Source organism: Calypte anna, chromosome 8 (genome assembly GCF_003957555.1).
Source record: "Calypte anna isolate BGI_N300 chromosome 8, bCalAnn1_v1.p, whole genome shotgun sequence".
NCBI lineage: Eukaryota > Metazoa > Chordata > Aves > Apodiformes > Trochilidae > Calypte > Calypte anna.
The window spans coordinates 1965994-1987373 of NC_044254.1; the positions used below are offsets into that span (position 1 = coordinate 1965994).

At 41.5% G+C, this 21380-nt stretch overlaps 1 protein-coding gene across 2 annotated transcripts in view; it reads right to left on the reverse strand.

Moving 5' to 3' along the window:
* The window catches only part of NOTCH2 (notch receptor 2), an 86077-nt gene that overhangs the window by 14541 nt on the left and 50156 nt on the right, over positions 1 to 21380 (reverse strand). For both annotated transcript variants that reach the window (XM_030455684.1, XM_030455685.1), the window contains exons 13-23: positions 19722 to 19914; positions 18022 to 18167; positions 17396 to 17515; positions 17155 to 17307; positions 13877 to 14105; positions 11524 to 11725; positions 8659 to 8812; positions 6727 to 6911; positions 5778 to 5910; positions 2372 to 2617; positions 346 to 458 (exon numbers count right to left, since the gene is read on the reverse strand). In XM_030455684.1, coding sequence (XP_030311544.1) covers positions 346 to 458; positions 2372 to 2617; positions 5778 to 5910; positions 6727 to 6911; positions 8659 to 8812; positions 11524 to 11725; positions 13877 to 14105; positions 17155 to 17307; positions 17396 to 17515; positions 18022 to 18167; positions 19722 to 19914 — 1874 coding nt within the window. The remainder of the gene's footprint in view (positions 1 to 345; positions 459 to 2371; positions 2618 to 5777; positions 5911 to 6726; positions 6912 to 8658; positions 8813 to 11523; positions 11726 to 13876; positions 14106 to 17154; positions 17308 to 17395; positions 17516 to 18021; positions 18168 to 19721; positions 19915 to 21380) is intronic.

The window sequence follows — 21380 nt, forward strand, 5'->3', positions numbered from 1 at the left end:
CTGCCAACAGCAGAACTGTTTGGGGCAGCAGGCAGTATCACTCTCCTTGGACACCTGGAAGGTCAGAGTTTTCCAGCTAAGTAAGTAAACTAAAGGAGGCAGGTAAAGAGTGTCCAAGGACATAGCTTTGCATGTAGTCCAGAAAAGATAACCTCCTTTTCATTCCAAAATAACCAACCTGGTCCTGCTCTGGCAGAGGTGTTGGACTCGATGATCTCTTGAGGTCCCTCCCAACCCCAAACACTCTGTGATTTCACCTACAGTGGACCACTGAAACTAAGGAGATTGTACCCTGAGGACTCCACAGCTGTGGCAAGGAATCCAGCTGCAGGATATGGTGCTTACCGGGGGACACTGGCAGATGAACCCATCTGGCATATTGCTGGCAACAGCACAGGTGCCTCCGTTCTGACAAGGCTTCCTGGGACACACATCTATTACACTCTCACAGTGACGACCTGAGGTGTGGACACATGGGGAGAGGAGAGCAAAGACACATCAGTGTGTGTGTGTGTGTGTGTGTGTGTACAGCAAAAAAAGCCAGCACAAAGCAAAACACTTCCACTCGATAGCCCATGAGCCAAACACTCCGTTGAGATCTCCTCGGAAGAGGTAGTGAACATCTCTTCTGATAAATATGCACTCTGTGTAAGGAGTAGTAGAGGAAGGCACAACCCCAGAATCCACGAGGTGTGTTTGGAGACCTTGTCTGCTTCCTCAAGAAACCCCCAAGTCAGGAGGCACAGAGGCTGAAGGTGCTGTTCCACACCAATCTGGGGGTTCCTAAGACGTCTTCCCTTTTTGTGAGACCCTCAGGCAAACCACACTCTAACCATGAATCAGATCAGACGCAACATGAGTGAACAGGATGGGCAAGCAGACCCTTCTGAGAGTGACCAGCTAGAGAGAGAGCTCTTACTGCACTGACTGGCAACTGCAGCAGCTCCCACAGTTAAACTCTGACACCCGGCTTTAAAAAGGTGAGGATGACCTAAACATGACTTGGACCTCCTAGGAAAACATGATTAGAAGTCTCCACACATGTACAGCCAAGACTGAGTGTGTGCAGACAGGGCAGGGTGGCCCACAGAGTCCTGGCATCCTATCAGGCACAAACCACAGCAAAGCACCCTCTCCTCTCCCAGGCAGAAGGGTCACTCTGGAATGTGCAGCAGACAAACAGCCAGAGGAAGAAGGATGCTCCCCCTCTGTGCTTAGCATTTCCAGACAGATTTCATGTCTGAGACACAGCAGCTCTCCCCTCTTCTCCTAGCTCTGTGCTCCCTAAGCCACAAGTTCCAGCAACCCTTTTGTGAGAGCCAGAAGCAACTTGAGGCACAGTTCATAGGAGCAAGCTTAGCAGAGAGGCTTAAATATAGAGCTACACCAGTGTTCCACTAGCTAGCCTGGCTCCACTTCCCTCATCTGTGCTCTTTTAAGAATTTCTTCTCTCAAACTAGGTAATGCATTCAAAAGCTACTATGTGAATTCTTCAAAGGTATGTTCCTTGCCATTTCTTTGCATCTGAAGGACAAATTTAGTGGGGAAAAACATAATAAAATCACAGCATCTCTAAATTGTAAGGAAAAAAAAAAAAGTAAAATCCACTCTGCATGCAGAGGTCACTGGTAAGCAGGGAAAGTGGAAGATTTAATGGAAGAAAACTGAATACATACGAAGTTAAACAGACATGGAAACTGGAAAGCTGAAAGCTAAGACATCTGGAGAATATTAGCCCAAACTTACACCCAGTGGGAGGCAGAAAGCAGAATAGCAGCAACACTAACAAAGAAGAGATCTAGAGAGTGAGACATAAGTTTGAGCATTGTGAAATGCTTGCAAAGTTGTGATTCAAAGTTGGATTGGGGAAGGATCACATCACTAAGCTAGGAATGCACGGTCTGTCTATGCATAGAGCATTCAATCCTGACCACATCACCAATCTAAGGAGGAAAGGGAGCAAGGAGCAGAAAAGGAGGACAAAAGTTAATTATGGATACCATGACACTGATTTATACAAATATTCATCACAAGCTGCTTTGCAAAGGAAGAGCCATGGAGAAGCTGACACGTGAACAGTCACACTTCCAATATTAGTAATTTGAAGTTATGAAGGAGAGAAAAGTTCCACAGAAAAAAAAACCCTGGCAGCCCAGTGTCTCAGGAGATTCCATTGTCTCAGACAGCTCTGGAAGCCAAACTTCTTAGAAGGTCTAAAAGAAAGATTGGTTTAAAACCTGAGCCATGATGCAGGGAAACAATCAGATGCTGTAATGGGAAGTGACTAGACAACACAACAGCTAAAAAGGGAAAGAATGAGCATTTTTCAAGCTACCACTCTGAAACTAGAAGCATGTTTATGACTACTCACCAGTGAAAGCACTACGACAGATGCAGGTATAATCATTTATCAGCTGAACACAGTCCAGGCTTCCACGAGGGTTACAAGGATTAGAGAGGCATTCATTGATATCTCCCTCACACCTCTCTCCTGCAAAGCCTGGGAGACAAACACAGCTGTAGCCCCCAATCTGGTCAATGCACTGCCCCCCATTAAAGCAGTGGGGTACTCCTGAGTCTGAAACACAGTCATCGATGTTCTCCTCACAGAAACGACCTGGCAAGAGAGTAAAAAGGAATAATTTCAGGATCAGGTGTTGTGGCCACATTCCCTACACTTATGGAGTTCACATTCCCTACACTCCTATGCTTATGGAGTTTTACTTCACATCCAGTCCCAAATCTAAACAGGTAAAGATTCCAGTTTAATGCAATCCTTACCCCCTGCACTCGACCAAACTCAGGTCAGACCTGGGGTACACGTGGTTTAGACCCAGGCACTTCTCAAGGGCAGGTCATGCAGGTATTTAGCAGCTTTCATGCTTGACAGAATTAAAACCACAAAACCAAATCAGACCAAAAAACTCAGTTTAGCAGGGCCAGAGAGCCCGTGCTGTCTGTGCCAGGCTGTGAGCTTCCCACCATTTAACTTGGTGGTAACCCTGAAACTCAGCAAATGCTGAAACTCAGCATCAAAACAAGGAACAAGAAGAGAACAGAAAAGCAGCTGTGGCAGAAGACAGATTCCCAGCCAGCATGTCAATTTCTGCAGTTTGACTTCAGGGGACCTATAGACAAATCTCAACACTGGCAGCTTCTCCCTCTCCCTGTGGGGTTCCCTTTAAAGGGACAAGTGGTGCTGGTTCTGTCGTCACCACACATTTTAACAGATGAAAGGGGACAAAGAGGGTAAGCTGAGCAAGGAGTTTTGTCTGCTAGTACACTGGAGTCATCTGGAGTAAGTAGAGACATTCATCTGAACATGGAGGATGCTTATATTGGCATCAATATTCATTTCAGTCTGGGCCAGGGACAAAAGGTAAGTTTTAATATCAGAAGCAATTGTATTAATCTTCTCCAATTCCTTTGATTTACAAAAAAGGAAAAGGAAAAGAAAAAGGAAAAGAGAGAAAAAGAAAGAGAAAAAGAAAGAGAAAAAGAAAGAGAAAAGAAAGAGAAAGAAAAAAGAAAAGAAAGAGAAAAGGAAAAGGAAAGGAAGAGAAAGAGAAAGAGAAAGAGAAGAGAAAGAGAAGAAAGAGAAAGAGAAAGAGAAAGAGAAAGAGAAAGAGAAAGAGAAAGAGAAGAGAAAGAGAAAGAGAAGAGAAAGAGAAAGAGAAAGAGAAAGAGAAAGAGAAAGAGAAGAGAAGAGAAAGAGAAAGAGAAAGAGAAAGAGAAAGAGAAAGAGAAAGAGAAAGAGAAAGAGAAAGAGAAAGAGAAAGAGAAAGAGAAAGAGAAAGAGAAAGAGAAAGAGAAAGAGAAAGAGAAAGAGAAAGAGAAAGAGAAAGAGAAAGAGAAAGAGAAAGAGAAAGAGAAAGAGAAAGAGAAAGAGAAAGAGAAAGAGAAAGAGAAAGAGAAAGAGAAAGAGAAAGAGAAAGAGAAGAGAAAGAGAAGAGAAAGAGAAAAAGAGAAAGAGAGAAAGAGAAAGAGAAAGAGAAAGAGAAAGAGAAAGAGAAAGAGAAAGAGAAAGAGAAAGAGAAAGAGAAAGAGAAAGAGAAAGAGAAAGAGAAAGAGAAAGAGAAAGAGAAAGAGAAAGAGAAAGAAAGAGAGAAAGAGAAAGAGAAAGAGAAAGAGAAAGAGAAAGAGAAAGAGAAAGAGAAAGAGAAAGAGAAAGAGAAAGAGAAAGAGAAAGAGAAAGAGAAAGAGAGAAACAGAGAGAGAAACAGAGAGAAACAGAGAAAGAAAGAGAATGAGAAAGAGGAAAAGAGGAAAAGAAGAAAAGAGGAAAAGAAGAAAAGAGGAAAAGAAGAAAGAGGAAAGAAGAAAAGAGGAAAAGAAGAAAAGAGGAAAAGAAGAAAAGAGGAAAAGAAGAAAAGAGGAAAAGAAGAAAAGAGGAAAAGAAGAAAAGAGGAAAAGAAGAAAAGAGGAAAAGAAGAAAAGAGGAAAAGAAGAAAAGAGGAAAAGAAGAAAAGAGGAAAAGAAGAAAAGAGGAAAAGAAGAAAAGAGGAAAAGAAGAAAAGAGGAAAAGAAAAAGGAAAAGAAAAAGGAAAAGAAAAAGGAAAAGAAACCCACAAAAAACTTTCACATCCAAAATGTCATTAATCTCAACAAATGACAACTGAAGAATCAAAAGCAGGGCATTCAGAACCTCTCAAAGGAGGGCAAGTGCTTTAGTAAAACAAATTCTGGCAGTGCAGAAACATAAACACAGACTTTGATGTAGAGACATAAGGAACAGCTTCTCGTTGGTTTGGGTTTTTGTTTTAAATTGGAGAACCAAATTAAGAAGAGTACATAAAGAATTGCTAATGCAATGATTCACAGTGAAATAAAGACTTATCCACACGTGCTGACAACCACACTTGAGTGAATCAACTGGTAATATGACCAGACAGGAGGGAAGTATATTCAATTATTTGATCATTTTAATTAAATTTAATTAATGAGCCAAGAATTCAGCTCTGTCTGACACATATGGGGAGGTTGCCTACGTTAGGATGATGCATTTCAGAAAGAAAAAGTGTGTTCAGAGGACTGTAAAATCTTTAACTGACTCCAGAAATAAAGTTAAGAAAAAAAGTCAAGAGAGAAAGCATTCATTGATTGCTTAAAATGTGCAATCCTGAATATTATCAGAAGTCAGGGCCATCAGGGCAGATAACAGGGAAATGGAAAGTTAGGTTTGGAGAAACATGACATTAAACAGGCTGTGGAATCATACTTAATAGAAATCATCATTATGCTACTGTGGATTTGTTTTTAAAAACAAGAGCTCTTAATACAAGAGCTCAGATTTGCTAAGATAGTTTCTGCCAGCCTAGAGGCATCAAACTTCTTTTCCACAAGACTGCAGAAGAGAGGACAATGCCAGGACAAAACTTAAACACGTAAAGGACACTGGAAATTATACAAGAACTAAGCAAATTTTCTGTATATTTCACAGCATCTTCACCCAAAATAAACCTTGCATTTGCTGTATCAAAACAGGGTTTGGAGAGACCTTAATAGTCATCTAGTCCATCCCAATTCCCAAAGATGGATCATATATTCCCAAAGGACACTGTAATGACCTATTCCTTCAGATGAAAAAAACCAACAAAACCCAAAGAAAAGAAGTTTTTATTTTTAAAGAGAAAATATGTATCTCCAGGGACTCGGAGCACTTTGGGAACATTCCTCAAAGAAAATGATGCATTCTCTTTAGACTCTGCATCACAAAACCAGTAGTCAGAAAGGAAAACCCACTCCTGTAACATTCACTTAATTGCTGAGCTTCATACCTCGAGTTCCTGGTGGGCAGGAGCACTTGAAATGATTGACAAGGTCTATACATGTTCCTCCATTCTGGCAGGGCTGAAACTGGCACTCATCCACTTCATATTCACAGTTGACACCCTGGTATCCAGGCACACACTGCCAGTAGAAAAATAAGTGTGAATAACCTTGTCACAGATGCATTAGTAGACATCTGAGAAAGACCAACACAGACAAAACAAGCTCTCAGTAGGACAGGCTGGGACTGCCTTTGTAGCTCTACAACTTCAAGTGATTTCAAGGGCTGCACAACCAGCCAGCTTAAGCACACAACTTGACCACGTCCCACTCAACACCACCCCACGTCTGAATTTGAGCAGCTTTATTCCTGGAAAATCTGGCAATCAAAGCCTGACACCCTTCAGCACTGAGACTGGCTCAGCAGATTTATGTAAAACCAAGGTTTACATAAAACTCATTCTGTCCTTCTGAGCACAAGCTCCCAAACTGAAATGATTATAAATGTTGATATATCATAACCTCAGGGTCTGCACTGCTCTCTGTAGGAAACAGAAAGCCATGGAAGGTTTCTCCCACGCTGAGAGACAGGGGATGCTTTGCCCATCCAGTAGGGAGAATGCAGAATTCCTTTGATATATTTGACATCCATTTTAATATAAACCACACCTCAGGCAAAAAAAAAAAATCTTTCAAGATAAGAAGTCTGTCTCCAAAGAGGCCAAGAGTTCAAATGCCCATCAGCCAGATCTCTAATTCATTAAAAGCCTCCACGAAGCACTACTTCTGCCACAGCTAAACTAAAAAAAAAATAAATAAATCTTTCCAGGTGCAGGTTGCTTTTATCCCCCCTTTGAAACTATTCTACCACTTGCAGGTGTTTGAGTCCTCTTGATTCTTTTGCACAACCATGCTCTAAACATTCAGACCTCTTTCTACTATGCCACCAAGTATTACCTTGCACTGGTATCCACCCAGGTGATCCTGGCAGGTAGCACCATTCTGGCAGGGGCTGGACTCACACTCATCCAGTTGCACCTCACAGTAGCTGCCAGTGTAACCCACCTGGCACTGGCAGTGGTGTGTGTTCCCAACATTGAGGCAGTGACCAGAGTGCTGGCACAACTGGTCCACAGTGACCCCTAAAAAGAAGTTAAAAAGAGTGAGCAAAGATATAAAACACATCAAACACATTTGCTGTGACAGACTGGAGAGATGGGCTGACTCCAATGGGATGAGCTTCAACAAGGCCAAGTGCCGGGTCCTGCACTTTGGCCACAACAACCCCATGCAGCGCTACAGGCTGGGGACAGAGTGGCTGGAGAGCAGCCAGGCAGAAAGGGACCTGGGAGTCTGGATTGACAGGAAGCTGAACATGAGCCAGCAGTGTGCCCAGGTGGCCAAGAAGGCCAATGGCATCCTGGGCTGGCTCAGGAACAGCGTGGCCAGCAGGTCCAGGGAAGGGATTCTGCCCCTGTGCTCAGCCCTGGGGAGGCCACAGCTTGAGTCCTGTGTCCAGTTCTGGGCCCCTCAGCTCAGGAAGGAGATTGAGGTGCTGGAGCAGGTCCAGAGAAGAGCAAGGAGGCTGTGAAGGGATCCAGCAGAATTGCTGTGAGGAAGGGCTGAGGGAGCTGGGGGTGTTGAGGCTGGAGAAGAGGAGGCTCAGGGGAGACCTCATCACTCTCTCCAACTCCCTGAAAGGAGGTTGGAGCCAGGGGGGGTTGGGCTCTTTTCCCAGGCAACTCTCAGCAAGACAAGAGGGCAGGGTCTCAAGTTGTGCCGGGGGAAGTTCAGATTGGATAGTAGAAAGAATTTTTTCACGGAAAGGGTGATCAGCCATTGGAACGGGCTGCCTGGGGAGGTGGTGGACTCTTCGTCCCTGGAGACATTTAAAAAGCGACTCGATGTGGCACTCAGTGCCATAGTCTAGTGACTGTGGCGGTAGTTGATCAAGGGTTGGACTCGATGATCTCTGAGGTCCCTTCCAACCCAGCCTATTCTATGATTCTATGATTCTATGAATATGGCCAGACAGACAATAAATTGAAAAGCTGAAGCTCCAACATTGAAAATAAATGACAGTGGGTAACTCTACTTCCAAAGGAAGTCACTGCTCTGCTTCCCTTTGGATCAGCAACACCAACACTGGCATGGAGTATTTGTACTGCTGTTTTATCCTATCACTGGTGAGCACACATCTGAAGTATTTCTGAGGTGCAGTGTTTGTCCCTAAATGTCTGCAGGTGGAATGGGAGCTTGACACAACTCTCCTTTGACACTGAATCTGCTTGTTTGGATTTCCTGGACTGAAAACAGCCTGGGTCACAAGCCACCTTCCAGGATGAAATTCACTGAAAACCCAAACTTTTGACATGTGTATCATCTGGAGTGGGAAATTATTACTTGGGGGGGAATTGTGTGGTGTCACCTATGCAGCTAAACAGTGCACTCAGCAGCCAGTTTTCTCTGTCTAAATATTTTAAAAGATTATGAGTTATGAGATGCCTTTTTTTGTACAAGGACAACATGCTGTCAACCTGGCCTGCCTGGGGTTCAGCAGAAAGGTGTAAATAGCTGATGTATTTTGGCATGTAAAATAGTCTTACTGAAACTCTGACATTTCATAAAGTATTTAACTCTTCTTTTCTAACATTTTCATTGTAGAAGCCAGCTTCTGGCATCATTGTAGATGCCAGGCAGAATCAAGAAAGCTTTCACCCCCCAACACTGCCTTGCAGAGAGCCTTTTAGCTTAGAACTGACCACGCAGGCAAACCTCTCTGGGATTTCCAGTGCCTGCTGTGTTCACAGGCACACAGAGAAAAAGCAGCACAGATTAATGATGCATGGGGAAATGCTTTCAGTGAAAGCACAGAGGATGCTTATTTACCCCTTTGGGAAGCTGCCACTTGACACGAGACATTGGGCACATCACAGTAAGCACCAGTCCAGCCAGATGGACAGACACATCGAGTCTGGGCTCCATTCTGCACACACGTGCCTTTATTCTTACAGGGAGACTTGCTGCACAGATCCCTGAGTGTCTGGAGAGACAAAAAGTAAAAAAAAAACACTTAATACATGGCAGAACTACTCAGTACATGTTTGAGAAGCAAAGGAAGGAAGCTCTGCAAAACTGGTTCCCCGTGGCACTGTGAAGAAAGGGACTTCTCAAGGCTAAGCCAGGTGCTTCACTGGGTCTCAGGAGATCATACCCCTAGGAAAGCACAAAAATACAGAGGAAAAACCCTGTGTCATCTTTGAGACCAACAAGTGATACTTTTTTTAGGCAATGGGATGGGTTTGAAAAAATGCAATACTGTAGTTCCACATGAGTAGAAGATTTCCAGCTACCAACAGTGACAGGGTGCCCGTTCTTCTGCCAAACATCCCCATCTTCACTGCTTTTTGAGGATGATGGATGTGTTCCACATTTTGATCCTTGCTTTTCCTTCTTGTCACTAGCTCACCATAGCCCTTTTAGACCCCATTTCCTCCAATATGGTCTCTCTGAGTTTTCCTGACTTATGAGACTAAACTGTAACCCCACAAACATTCAGGAACTGGAGATGGGCCAAAGTATATTGCATCTCTTGGTTCCTTACATAAAAAACATAATTTCCAAAGGGACTAATACTCAGTAAATCACCATGGCTAAAGAAGTTGTGGATGTCCCCTCCCTGGAAGTGTTCAGTGCCAGGTTGGATGGGGCTTGGAGCACCCTGGGCTGTGGGAGGTGTCCCTGTCCATAGCAGGGGGTTGGGAATGGATGATCTTTAAGGTCCCTTCCAACCCAAACCATTCCATGATTCTATTCTATGATCATATGAAAGTGCAGCAAGGACCCAAAAATAACTCTGTCTAACCTAATATAAACCAGGCACTACTCATCATTTCATTTTGAGCACTTAGCCCTTCAAAGGAATACAGATATTTGATTGATTTCAAGCTGACTTGAGGGCAGATTGAGGTTTTTAAAGCTACCAGTACTGAATTTGGGCTGTAAAATGCAATTTCAATTACAGAAAGCTCTGTCTTTCAGACGCCTCCTCACAAAGATTAAATTAGAAAAAACCTGGGGTTTCACAGGCAACCAAAAAGAAATCTGGAATTAAAGTTTTATCAGATGTAGCTGAGCGTGAAGAAGAAAAACACCCAGCCTTTCCCTTCTGCATTTGTAATGAGAAGCTGTTTTGCATGCAAATTCTGTAACTTATGAATCATTGTCTGATTTTGTGCTGCTTATTTAGCTTTGCTAATGAGGTCGAGCCAGTTTACCACTAGGACAAGAACTACAGTGTAGCTGTGATCTATAAATCTCCCCAATCCAGCTCTGAATAGTACTTATACATTTAGAAAGCATGATTCCTTGTATAAAATTAGTAATGCATTATGATGAGGTTTCTCTGAACATAAAACAGACTTTCTGAGAAAGCACATTTAATTTGGGGATGGGAACATCAACCCTTTTCTCCATGAAACCAAGCAAACAGAACAGAAGAGGAACTCCTGAATGTCACAGTACTTCATGATCACTCTCAATGCTAATTTTCCCAATGAGGTTTAAGTGGTGTGCCCAGAATGCATAATTAGGGTAGCAGAGGGGTTGCTTTTTTATATCACTTCATTACTTTGCATTCACTTCCTCCATTAGCAATACCTAGAAGCAGACCCAACAATTTAATGTCTAGCAGCATAATACTGGGAAAAAAAAAAAAACCTCCCCCACTGCCACTAAATGCTTCTTTTTAACACCCACTGCTTCACAAAGACACATTGGCATGAAAGGCAGTTGCAAAATTCTTATAAATTGTAGTGTTTTCCACTTCAAGAACTTCACAGGTTTTGTTGTTTTAATGTTTTTTTTAAGCTGCACTCAAACTGCTTATAAAGGAAGCCAATATAGTGCTAAAAAGACTATTTCTAAAGCTAGAAATAGTCTCAAGTAATTCTTGCTGCTTTGATAAGCATAAAATAAATTAAAAAACAACTGTGATTTGAAAAATTGAACCAGCATTCTGTTTCCACTGTGATATGCCAAGTTTAAAGTTTTTAATAGGTACCAATCCGTATGGGTTTGCAGCTCCTATTCTCTCAAAACTGTAGATTGCCTCAATTTAAGTCTGCAAGTAAGGACACAGCCTTTTTTTAAGGATACAGGAGGCTGGGAAGAGGACAATCCCATCAGTTATTGCCCAAAAATATTTTCTGGCCTCTTATGGAAAAAAAAACAATGACCCATTCTCCAATCAACCACCTCCCTTTAAAGAAATAAACTAGTTAAATCAAGGTCCTGCTGCTCAGACAGATATTCTGCTTTTTGTTCTGTATTTGTTTGGCATTTTTAAAAAAAATACAGGAACCCTGCCTTCATTCAGGACAATTTTATGCTTCAAATGAGATGCAGTGATTTTCAAAGCTAATGGATGTTCTACATTTAAGAAGAAAATGAATCCAGAAAGTCCCAGTGACACCTGTCCTCATAAATAAATGAGCATTTTTCTCCTCCTTACAAGCAGACACTTTCCAATTGCAGAGCTCTGAAGAAAAAAAAGAAGAAACTGGACTGATTTTTTCTTTTTTTTTTTTTTTTTTTTTTTTTTCTTCTTTTCTCCAGGGCCAACAGGTCAACCACCTCTTACCAGAACTGAAGGAACAAGAGCTCTGCCACATTTGGTACCCCAAATCTAACCCAATCCCATCTACTGCTGGACAGTTCAAACAAAAGCACAGCTGGCAAGGAAATGTCACCCACCTGACAGTTCTTCCCAGTATAACCCAAAGGACAGACACATCTGTACGTGCCCAGGCTGTCCAGGCAAGAGCCTTTGTTCAAGCAAGGATGTGAATCACACTCATTAATTTCCACGAGGCAGAAAGGTCCTGTAAAACCCACTGGGCACTGACAAGTAAAGGAATTGATCCCATCTACACAAGTACCTCCATTGAAACAGGAGCTGAAAGAGAGAACAAAGGTAAACTGAGACAAAATGCAATTAGCTCACTGCCAAAACAGCAAGAAAACATCACTAAAATGAGAGGAAAAAACCAGACTACAGGATCTTCTGACCACTGCTAGTGTTCCTGCTAAAGCAGCATACAACAGGTAAGGGAAATGGAAGGGGATTCCAGCTCACCATCCACCTCTCTGTCTTTTTACCTTGACAGACAAAGAAAGTAAAGCAAGGTTTCAATGAGTCATTAGTGATGGAGGTAACTTATTTAATGAAATCTTCCCAGTTTCAGTGTGTTCACAAACAATATTGGACCAGGCATGTGTGTGGCTTGCTCAAACTGATAAAATTTTATATAAATTTAATTACAAATTGCAATTGTATTCTGCATGAGAAACAAAACACTTTGCCTTTTTTTTTTTTCAAGTTTCAAAAGAGTCAGAGGTAGACATTTTCTCAAGGAAAACATTCATATAATATGCAAAACACAAGCATGTTCCCTGTTGAAATTATGTGAGAGTACTGGTATTGCTAAATCCCTTCTTCTTCTTCTCATGAGAACCCTGGCAGAATCCAGATCAAAGGAACTGTTCCCCTCCTTCCCATCTTCTGATCATAAGAAATCCTGCCAGATCAGGTGTTCTTTGGAAAAGGGATTGGGAAAGTGAGGACAAGTAAAGCCTCCTGCAGAATTGACACCTTTTTCCTTCAAAAGAGATGCTTGTCAGGAAACTCCTCTGAAAATACCCTTAGATCAGACTCAAGATAATAAATTTGATAAAGTATACAAAATAAATTCATGCTTTCTGTTTAGTACCACTGCCAAATGGTACTTCCAGGAGAGAAGCTACTGTCTCACCTCCTTGACCTCTCAGATTTTAGATACTTTAGACATCCACTGACCATGATTACAGTAAAGATGTCAACATTAACCTGTTTATCAGAGACATTCCTCTGCCTTGTGGGATGAATTCTGGTTTATAAGGAGCAAAAACTTCTGTTCACATTTATAGCAAAAATCAAGGAAGAGAAGACAGAGGAAATGTGTCAGCACTTGGTGTGTTTCACTCACATCAGGCACCCATCTCCAAAAGATGATGGCACTTTCTCCTAAGCAGCTTCTCATGCAAGACACAGAATTATTTGAATTCAAATCAGCCAACCATAATGGTGCCCTTAAGCTTGGAAAACTCTGGTTAGAAGGTGTGACTGGTTTAGCTTGGCAGAGGGGTGAAAATTGCTACAGCCTTCACTCATACTTGCAGGACTGGTTTCTGTCCTGACTGATAAAGAAAACAAAACCAGGATGAACCTCAAGGAAGAACCAGGAATGCTGCTAAAACACCCAACTTACTTCACCTGGTTAAACAACTGTTGTGCAAATTAAACACACCCTCATCAGCGACACAATCCTGTTCTTAAGCAAAAGATGTTAAAACACTTCCTCTCCCACAAATCCAATTTTTAAAAAAGATAAAAAGGATCTTTTCTTTGTATGCAAGAGTACCAAGAGCTTTGCATTTAGACACCTTATTTGCTTCTCACAACTAGACTGGAAAAAAAATACTTTTAAACAATTTCTCAACCATTTCAAGCTTTATTAGAAACTGCTCCTGAGGATCTAAAGTTACTTCCATAAATCCTAGCAAAGCTTAAAATAAATAAGCAGGGAGATGATGGGTATACAGGATGAACTCTCCAAGAGCTTTTAACACTACCAAGTGAACTATTTATATCAGGAACAGCTGCCTAGCATCTTAACTTGGCTGCACAATTCTCCCTTAGAACCACTTCAGGCTTTATCTCTGCCTCCTAAACCATACCTAATTTATGAGCACTAAAGCTCTCTGATGGTTTTCCAGTACAGAATGTGTGGGTTCAGTGTTCTTTCTGCTTGCTTATTCATATTATTTGAAGTCAATAACTCAGGGGAAATCTCACTTCTCTGAGAGCTGAGCATCACTTCCATTTTTGCAGCATTTTTGTATTTCTCAATGCAGTAACTTCATGACCAATCAATACTTTGCCCTCCCCTATATAAAAATGGTTTTCTGAGTAAAAAAAGAAAAAAAGCTTCTTCTGAGTAGGACTGATTTGAAGCCACCAGCACAGAGTGTGTGGCTCCTTACTGCAGCAGCACAATGAATTTCTCACCTCTCAGTGCATTCATCAATGTTGTTCTCACAGTTGATTCCCTCAAATCCAGGCTGACACTTGCATGTGTAGCTGTTGACATAGTGTGTGCATGTGCCCCCATTCCTGCATGGCTCACTCAGACACTCATTGGTGTCTGTTTGGCATTTATCTCCATGAAATCCAGGCAGGCAGATGCAGGAAAAAGAGTTTATCCCATCCACACACGAAGCTCCGTTTTGGCAGGGATCTAGGATACAAGCACAACACTAAGTGTTCAAATAGGTAAAGGTAAAAGGCCAGGCCTAGAGAGGAACCTGTTAGGTAAAAAGAGTATTACAAAGCCCAGACTGTGACAGTTTTACTGTCGAGCTTTTCTGAGTCACTTTTTTTGAGAAATGATTGCAAACTTTAACAATAATGAACTTACAAGAAGGTGCTGATCAACACCAAGCTTCAGGACCTAAAGTTTTCTCTGCTGGGATTTGTTCAGCCCAAACAAACCAACAAAAAAGACTCAAAGCCTCTTACCTTAAAATACAAATTCTGTTTTTTTTAATAAATGCCTACTGAGAAAGAAAAAAAAAAATCAAAAGGAAACCAGCACAGCAACTGTTTCTTTTTCCTTATCAGTTCTTACTCATAAGAGAACTTGCACCATCCTCTCTTTTCCAGACACACAGCTCAACACACAAGAGCTTGTGTGCTTCATTTTAAGCATGAAAGTAAAAGAGTCAAATTAAATGTGTATGTGTAAATGAGTGTGTGAGTATATATATATATATATAAGCACTTATGTGTTACTGAGCACTTAACCATTTTTCCCAGTCTCTAAGGCATACACCACCTCAGATTCTCCCTCACCTCTGCATTTCTGGACATTTTTTGTCCCTCCCATGATCTTCTTACTTGTGAATCATTATTTTTTGGTCTAAGCCATCCCCTACTGTATTCCTGTTATTTCTACAAGTATAATCTGCCTGAAAGAGCTCTACCATTCTATAGTTTCTTCCTGCTTTGCTCTTTCCACCTTTGGATTTAAGACTTGAATTGCCAAACACATTGCCAGTCAGATACTACCTCTGAAGCCAGCTTCCTTTTCTGCTCTGCATACTGTAGACCCAAACTGGACATGTATGAAGGCAGGGAGGGAAACTGGGAAGGAGTTATGCAAAAAAAAAAAGGTTATGCAACTTGGTTTTTTAACCTATGAGCACCCTTAAGTACTACTAAAATGCAAACTTTAAAATGTGAATAGACTAAACAAAAAAATGGCAGAAGGATGAGATCATTCAGTTCACTGGTAAAATGAAGATATCAGAGGTAATTAAAGCTAATTTATTGACTGAGAAATATGGAAAAAAAAATGGGTTGTAAGAGACACACCTGCATCCATTTAAAGGTCATCTGACTACTGGAGAAAAAAAGACAGAATCAAAGCCAGACCCCTGGCAGCTATGGAATTCTGTGTCTGTGGAAGCAAGCCATTTATGACTGGAGCCAAAAGCTGTGCATTAATTTTGTGTTGCATATTTAATGACAGAAAACTGAGACTCGAGTATCAGCTTTTCAATAAGTCCTTGTTATTGGAGGTTTTGGTTGCTTGATAGATTAAACACATTTGGCTGAAGCCAGGGGAAGGTTTTTGTTACACTAAATGAACTCAGCTGTAGCAATAACTTGAAATTCTTCAGCTCATGGGTGTGCTGCCTAACAGACAACATGGGATGAACCTCACATCTCAAAACACTTAGAAAAAGAGAGATTTCCCAACTGTTCAAGAGAAGATGGTGAACATTTTAAAAACATTTTTATCTTGGTCTTCTTGGTATCTTCTATCTTTTGGTCTCTTTCGCCAGACGACTTTCAACAAGACAAGAGGGCAGGGTCTCAAGTTGTGCCAGGGGAGGTTTAGGTTGGAGATGAGAAAGAATTTCTTTCTGGAGAGGGTGATCAGGCATTGGAATGGGCTGCCCAGGGAAGTAGTGGATTCTCCGTGTCTGGAGATCTTTCCAAAGAGCCTGGATGTGGCACTGAGTGCCATGGGCTGGGAACTGCAGCGGGAGTGGATCAAGGGTTGGACTTGATGATCTCTGAGGTCCCTTCCAACCCAGCCAGTTCTGTGATTCTATGATTCTATGATCTTCAGACACCCCCATAAAAACTAGCAGGACAAGCAGTAATTTTTTTGGCCTCAGGAAGCAAAGATTTGGGTCAATTCAAAGGGATATTTTTTTTTCCTGAGGTACCTGTTTGCTCACCAAGAGGAAATCAAAAGCTCAGGGTGAGCCAGATGTCTTAGAAGTTCTTTGGGGTCTCACAAGGCAACTTTTGCTAACAGGCTTGTGGGCATTCTTCTCTACTGCAGTCATAAATTGAAATTTTTTTCAGTGCAAAGCACAATACCCTAATTCAATTTTTTTTTCTTCTCTAAATGTGTTTTTTTTTAAGAGCCAGCCAACTAAAAAATCACAACATTGTGAAACCTTCCAAGGTTTGATAAAGCACTTTTTGAATAGTAATAAATAAACTTCTAAACACATGACACTTCTCAGGTGACCCTGATTTCATCTGATAATGATAGAAAATATGACCAGCAAGAAAAAGAAGTTACTATGTATTTGGTTTCCCTTGCAAACAGCTGTGTCAAGGGCATGAAATTAACATTTGCTTTCTTGTAATTTAAACAATTTCAGTACTCATCAGTGTAGGAGCTACCAGCTATCCTTTTGAAAGAGGTACATGCTCTGGAACAGTGTTTCCTGCTGCTTAACTGGCTTGCAAATATGGATTTACTGGAAAAGTAACAGAATAATAATGAATTATATGAATTTTCCTGAATAATAATGTCAGACAGGGGCATTTCAGGAAAAGACTGTTATACCCCAGATTCCCACCACACCTCAACCAAGCTTAATGTGGAAATACAGGTAAGCCCTGCAGTGTTGCTTTGAGTGTATAAAAAATTTAGGCAAATATAATTCTTCCTTTAACAGTGCTCCTTATGAAACTATGTAAACTTGAAGGACCTTTTCAAGGTAGGAGTCTGGGAACAACTCCTGCTAGGAGTTAAAACACTGCAGTCTGCTTTTAGCAGATGAAGATGATGGATTTTGACTTCCTCAGACAGGCAGGTTTTACAAAGGTGATGTTCAGCTTTTGGGTTGTTTTTTGCTGGTTTTTTTTTTGGTAAGGCATGATGAAAACTTACAGTATCTATCAAATAGCAATCATAATTAGTACAATAAAATTATTTCTAGGCAAAACTGGAAAACACAGCCCCATTTGCTGATACTCACTTGAAAGGCAGTCATCAATGTCACTGTCACAGTCTCCTCCTGTGAAGCCTGGACGACATTCACACAGGTAACTGCCCTGAATATTATGGCACAGAGCATGGTTTTTGCAGGGCTTTGAGAGACACTCATCAATATCCACTGTACATCTCTCCCCTGAAACATGGAGAGGCCAGAAGTTAAGACTCCTCACCTGGCAGTGGTCAAAATGCCAACACTGCTCAGGGGTTCCCATCCCCATTACCTTCCCAGCCAGGGGCACAGTGGCACGTGTAGCCTTCAGAGTCAGGAGATTCCTGGCAAATTCCAGAGTTTTCACAAGGATCAGGGGAACAAGGAGCAACCACTACCTGGCAGTTCACACCTGCAGAGCAAAAGGAGAAAAAACCATGATGCTAAGAGCTTGGTGCTTCTTGGGAGAGTGAATAAAGAGACTGTAACTTGCATGATTATTTTACACAGCAGTGGAAAGCATTTCTAGATATGAAAAATCTCCACAGAAGGAAAAGGAGATCAGAGCATTCCTTGCAAGCTCAGTGGAGACACAAGCCATGGCATTTCCAAGTTTGGTGCCCCTTCAATTCCCACTCCATTTATGTAACTCAATCTAACTTTCTTTCAAAGAAAATTAAGCTGAGCTGGCACCAGGACATTTCTTAATGAGTCCAACCAAGGCTTAGGTATGGTTTTATTAAGTATTCCACTACTGTATCCTATGTGAACTGGCTGTAATTTAACCTCATATAACCATTGACATTTCCCCTCTTGATTCAAATTGCCATTTAAGTTAATGAAGTTTAATGAAAAGATTAAAAAGACTCTAAGGGTGCAACGAAGTGAAATGAATGAATTTTCTCTCTGAATTTTCACCTTTGAATCCCTTCCTACAGGTACATCTGTAACCATTCAGCAGATCTTCACACGTTCCTCCATTCTGGCATGGATTTGATTTACATTCATTCCCTTCTGTTGAACAGTAATCTCCTATCCAGCCTGGATCACAGACACACTTGTACCTTTGAAAGCAAAAAAAAGAAGCAATGTTAGAGCATTCTGAAAGAGCTCCTCTATCAGTTTCTCCTGCAGATCACTTTTGGAGAGAAAAGCAGAAGACCTCTCTTTGAGGAAAGCACTACATTATGGTTAGAGTTCTTACCCCAGCTTTACAGTCCTGAAAATACTGAAAATAAACCCTCCCTTAAAACCACATTTCCCTCCATTACAGATTTCACAAAGCACTTAATCAACCAGCAATATGTTTCTGCTTTGATAAGACCATCTCAACCCATTTAAACAAAGAAAAAAAAAAAACAAAACCAAGATTAAAAACCAGTGGAGGTGAACAATAGGTTCCAAAGATAACTAGACTGATTTAATACAAAGCAGTGGCTACAAATGAAAACAGCTGGCTGGAAACAGGAGCAATCTTCTCCATGGTTCAAAACCTGCAGCAGAGCAGCTCTCCACCCATGAAAAGCAGAACCAAAGACTTGATGAATTAATCTGGATCCAGGCCACACAACACACACATCATGGCCTCCCTCACCATCATGCAAATAAGACTTATTTTATCTGGCACTCAGGTGTACATGGAAATTATTAGGAATGCAGGTGACATGATGATAGCCAAGACAAACCAAAATATTTGTTTTCCAAGCTGAAGGAGCAATAAAGGCAGCTTTCCTGCCAGTTCCAGAGAAAGTGCTGAATCCTGCCCTACAGAGTTAAATCATTTCCTTGCTCAAGTGCTGACAGCACTTTCCAGGGTGCAGCACACATCTGGGAGCCACTGCTATTCCATGTACAGCTGGGATGCTTCACAAACATTAGCCCTACACCTCCTCAAACCCATGGAAATGCACAGACTGCCAGACTTAATCATTACCAAAAAGAGGTCTGATCCAGGCTCCCAAAATCAGCATTTGGTCTTCCTGGATGGGAAGATTCAGAAACAACTCCTGCCACCAAAAGAGCCAGAAAAAGCTTGCTTGCTTTCTCTCAGGCATGTAACTGTGTGATTAAAGGTGACACAATCTCAGCCTTGGATAAACTGTTCTAAGCCAAATACTGCTTTGTTTCCCAGCATCAAAAGTTGCCTGTCCATCCCTTAATATGAAATATCTGGGTAGCAAGAACAGCACCAGCCACAAACAGAGTCTCCATGCTTAATATTTTAGAGCTTGATGGAATAGGTGGCTGCTGCTCCCCAAAGATGCTGTTTGGAAACATTTCTTTATTTTAATTGCATTCACTCAGCTCACTTGAATTTCCAAACCCTGTCACTAGACTGTGGCAGTGTATTCTGTGCTGTATGCTCCTACAGACACAGCAAAGAATACAAAGCAGGACAAAAAAAAAAAGCTATGTTGAAACAGTACAGGCTGCAGCTGGTGACTAAAGGTATACACTCTGCTGGGATTATGTTATGGGCAGCAGATAAGTCTGGAGCCCAAGCCAAAAAATTAGAGAAAAATCAGAAAGCTCAGGTCAAGAACTCTGAGAGGCAAAACAAAAAATCCCCTGAAGTACAGAAGGCATCAGATAAGTTGAATGTGACAGTAAGTACTCACCCAGTGGCAATATGAGTGCAGTTGCCATGAACACAGGGATTACTGAGGCAGCCATCAGCCTGGGACTGACAGTGAGGATGGTGATAACCCTCAGGACAGACACAGCGATAGCCATTGACTTCATTTATACAAGTCCCACCATTATGGCAGGGGTTGGATGTGCATTCATCAATGTCCACATTGCAACGTGGGCCTTGGGGAAAAAAAAAGAAAACCAACAGCATGACTCAGCAGGTAGAATTTCTCACTTTGCATGTCTGCAAGAACATACCACCAAGACACAACTCTAAAGCCAGTGCAACAGGACAGCCTTTGCATGCCTCCATGCTCTAACTGAGGTCAAGAGAAGCATTTCTGAAAGATGCAGCACTCCTTCTGTACTTGGAAAACAGCACTCACGCTCAAAAAGTATTTACAAACCACTAAAAAAACCAAACCAAACCAGAATTCCACTAAAAATCACCAGTTCATTCATTAGGGAAGGCAAACAGCACTCAGCTACATCATGCTTGGAACAAACCTGTTGAGCTCCACTTGCCATTGCCCTGCTCTTCTGCTTTGAATGTACCTACCCTTTGAAAAACCAATACTGCCACAGTCTGCAGTAAACACAGTTCTTGTGGTTTATTGTGCAAAAAGGGCTCTAAAAAACACCGTTTCCTGTTTTGCCTGCCTCTGATTACGACTGCAACATCCTTGAAGTAGTGACCATAAGATCCTGTGAGGCTGGAAAGCTGAACAAAGTGAACGTTGCAGTAAGTTGAAAGTGGTTTTAACATAAGGAAAGGACAAAGTAATGACAGCCCGTGTGAGCCAGAGCTTTAAAAACTGGAATATACCAACTCATCCTGCTACTGAATGAGCTTAACAGCAAGAGAGTAAGAAGTCCAGCAGGATAACAAATATGGAATGCCAGCAACAAAGATTACTGAAAGGCAGGAGTGATCAGGATGATGCCTCCTTCTGTTCTGGGGACAAGTGTACCACCATGACAAGAGTCAAAGTGCCAGAAGCTTAGAAAGACACCAAGAGAAAAGTAAAATCCCCATGAAGCCTCTCAGTGCTATTTCTAATGGATTTCAGATCACCTCTAATTAGAATCATTCAGTAATACACAGTTACAAAGATAATGAGAAAACCCTTATAAGCACTACCAACTGTCTTACAACTATTATTTTATGAACATATTACCATAAATGGCTCAAAACATACTAAGTCCATTACAAACAGTGTTGAGATGTGCTTTAGTCATCAGAAATGATCCTGATGTAGGTCTACAGCTCTAAGCACAGAACCAGGAGTGCCTACAAGCTTCTATATTCAGCCCTGCTTTCACTGTGTAAGTCTTTATAATTTAAAAAGGAAATGGAACAGAGCATAGTAAGAAATACAAGTGCTGGAAAAAAACAGGTTCTTCAGATGGAGACGTCAGAGTGGGGAGCAGCTCATTAAAACACTGAGTTAATGCTTTGCTTTCACAGAAAAAGAAATACTGTTCATGGCTAGAGCCCAAGGTACTGTCCAATCAAACACCTCTCTATATTGTCCACAATCTCTTTGTCCCTGGAAAGAAGCTGTAAATAATAAACCAAAGTCACATGGGTTTATTTGTTATAAAACCAAGAGCCATGAATTGGACATAATTACCTAACAAGAATG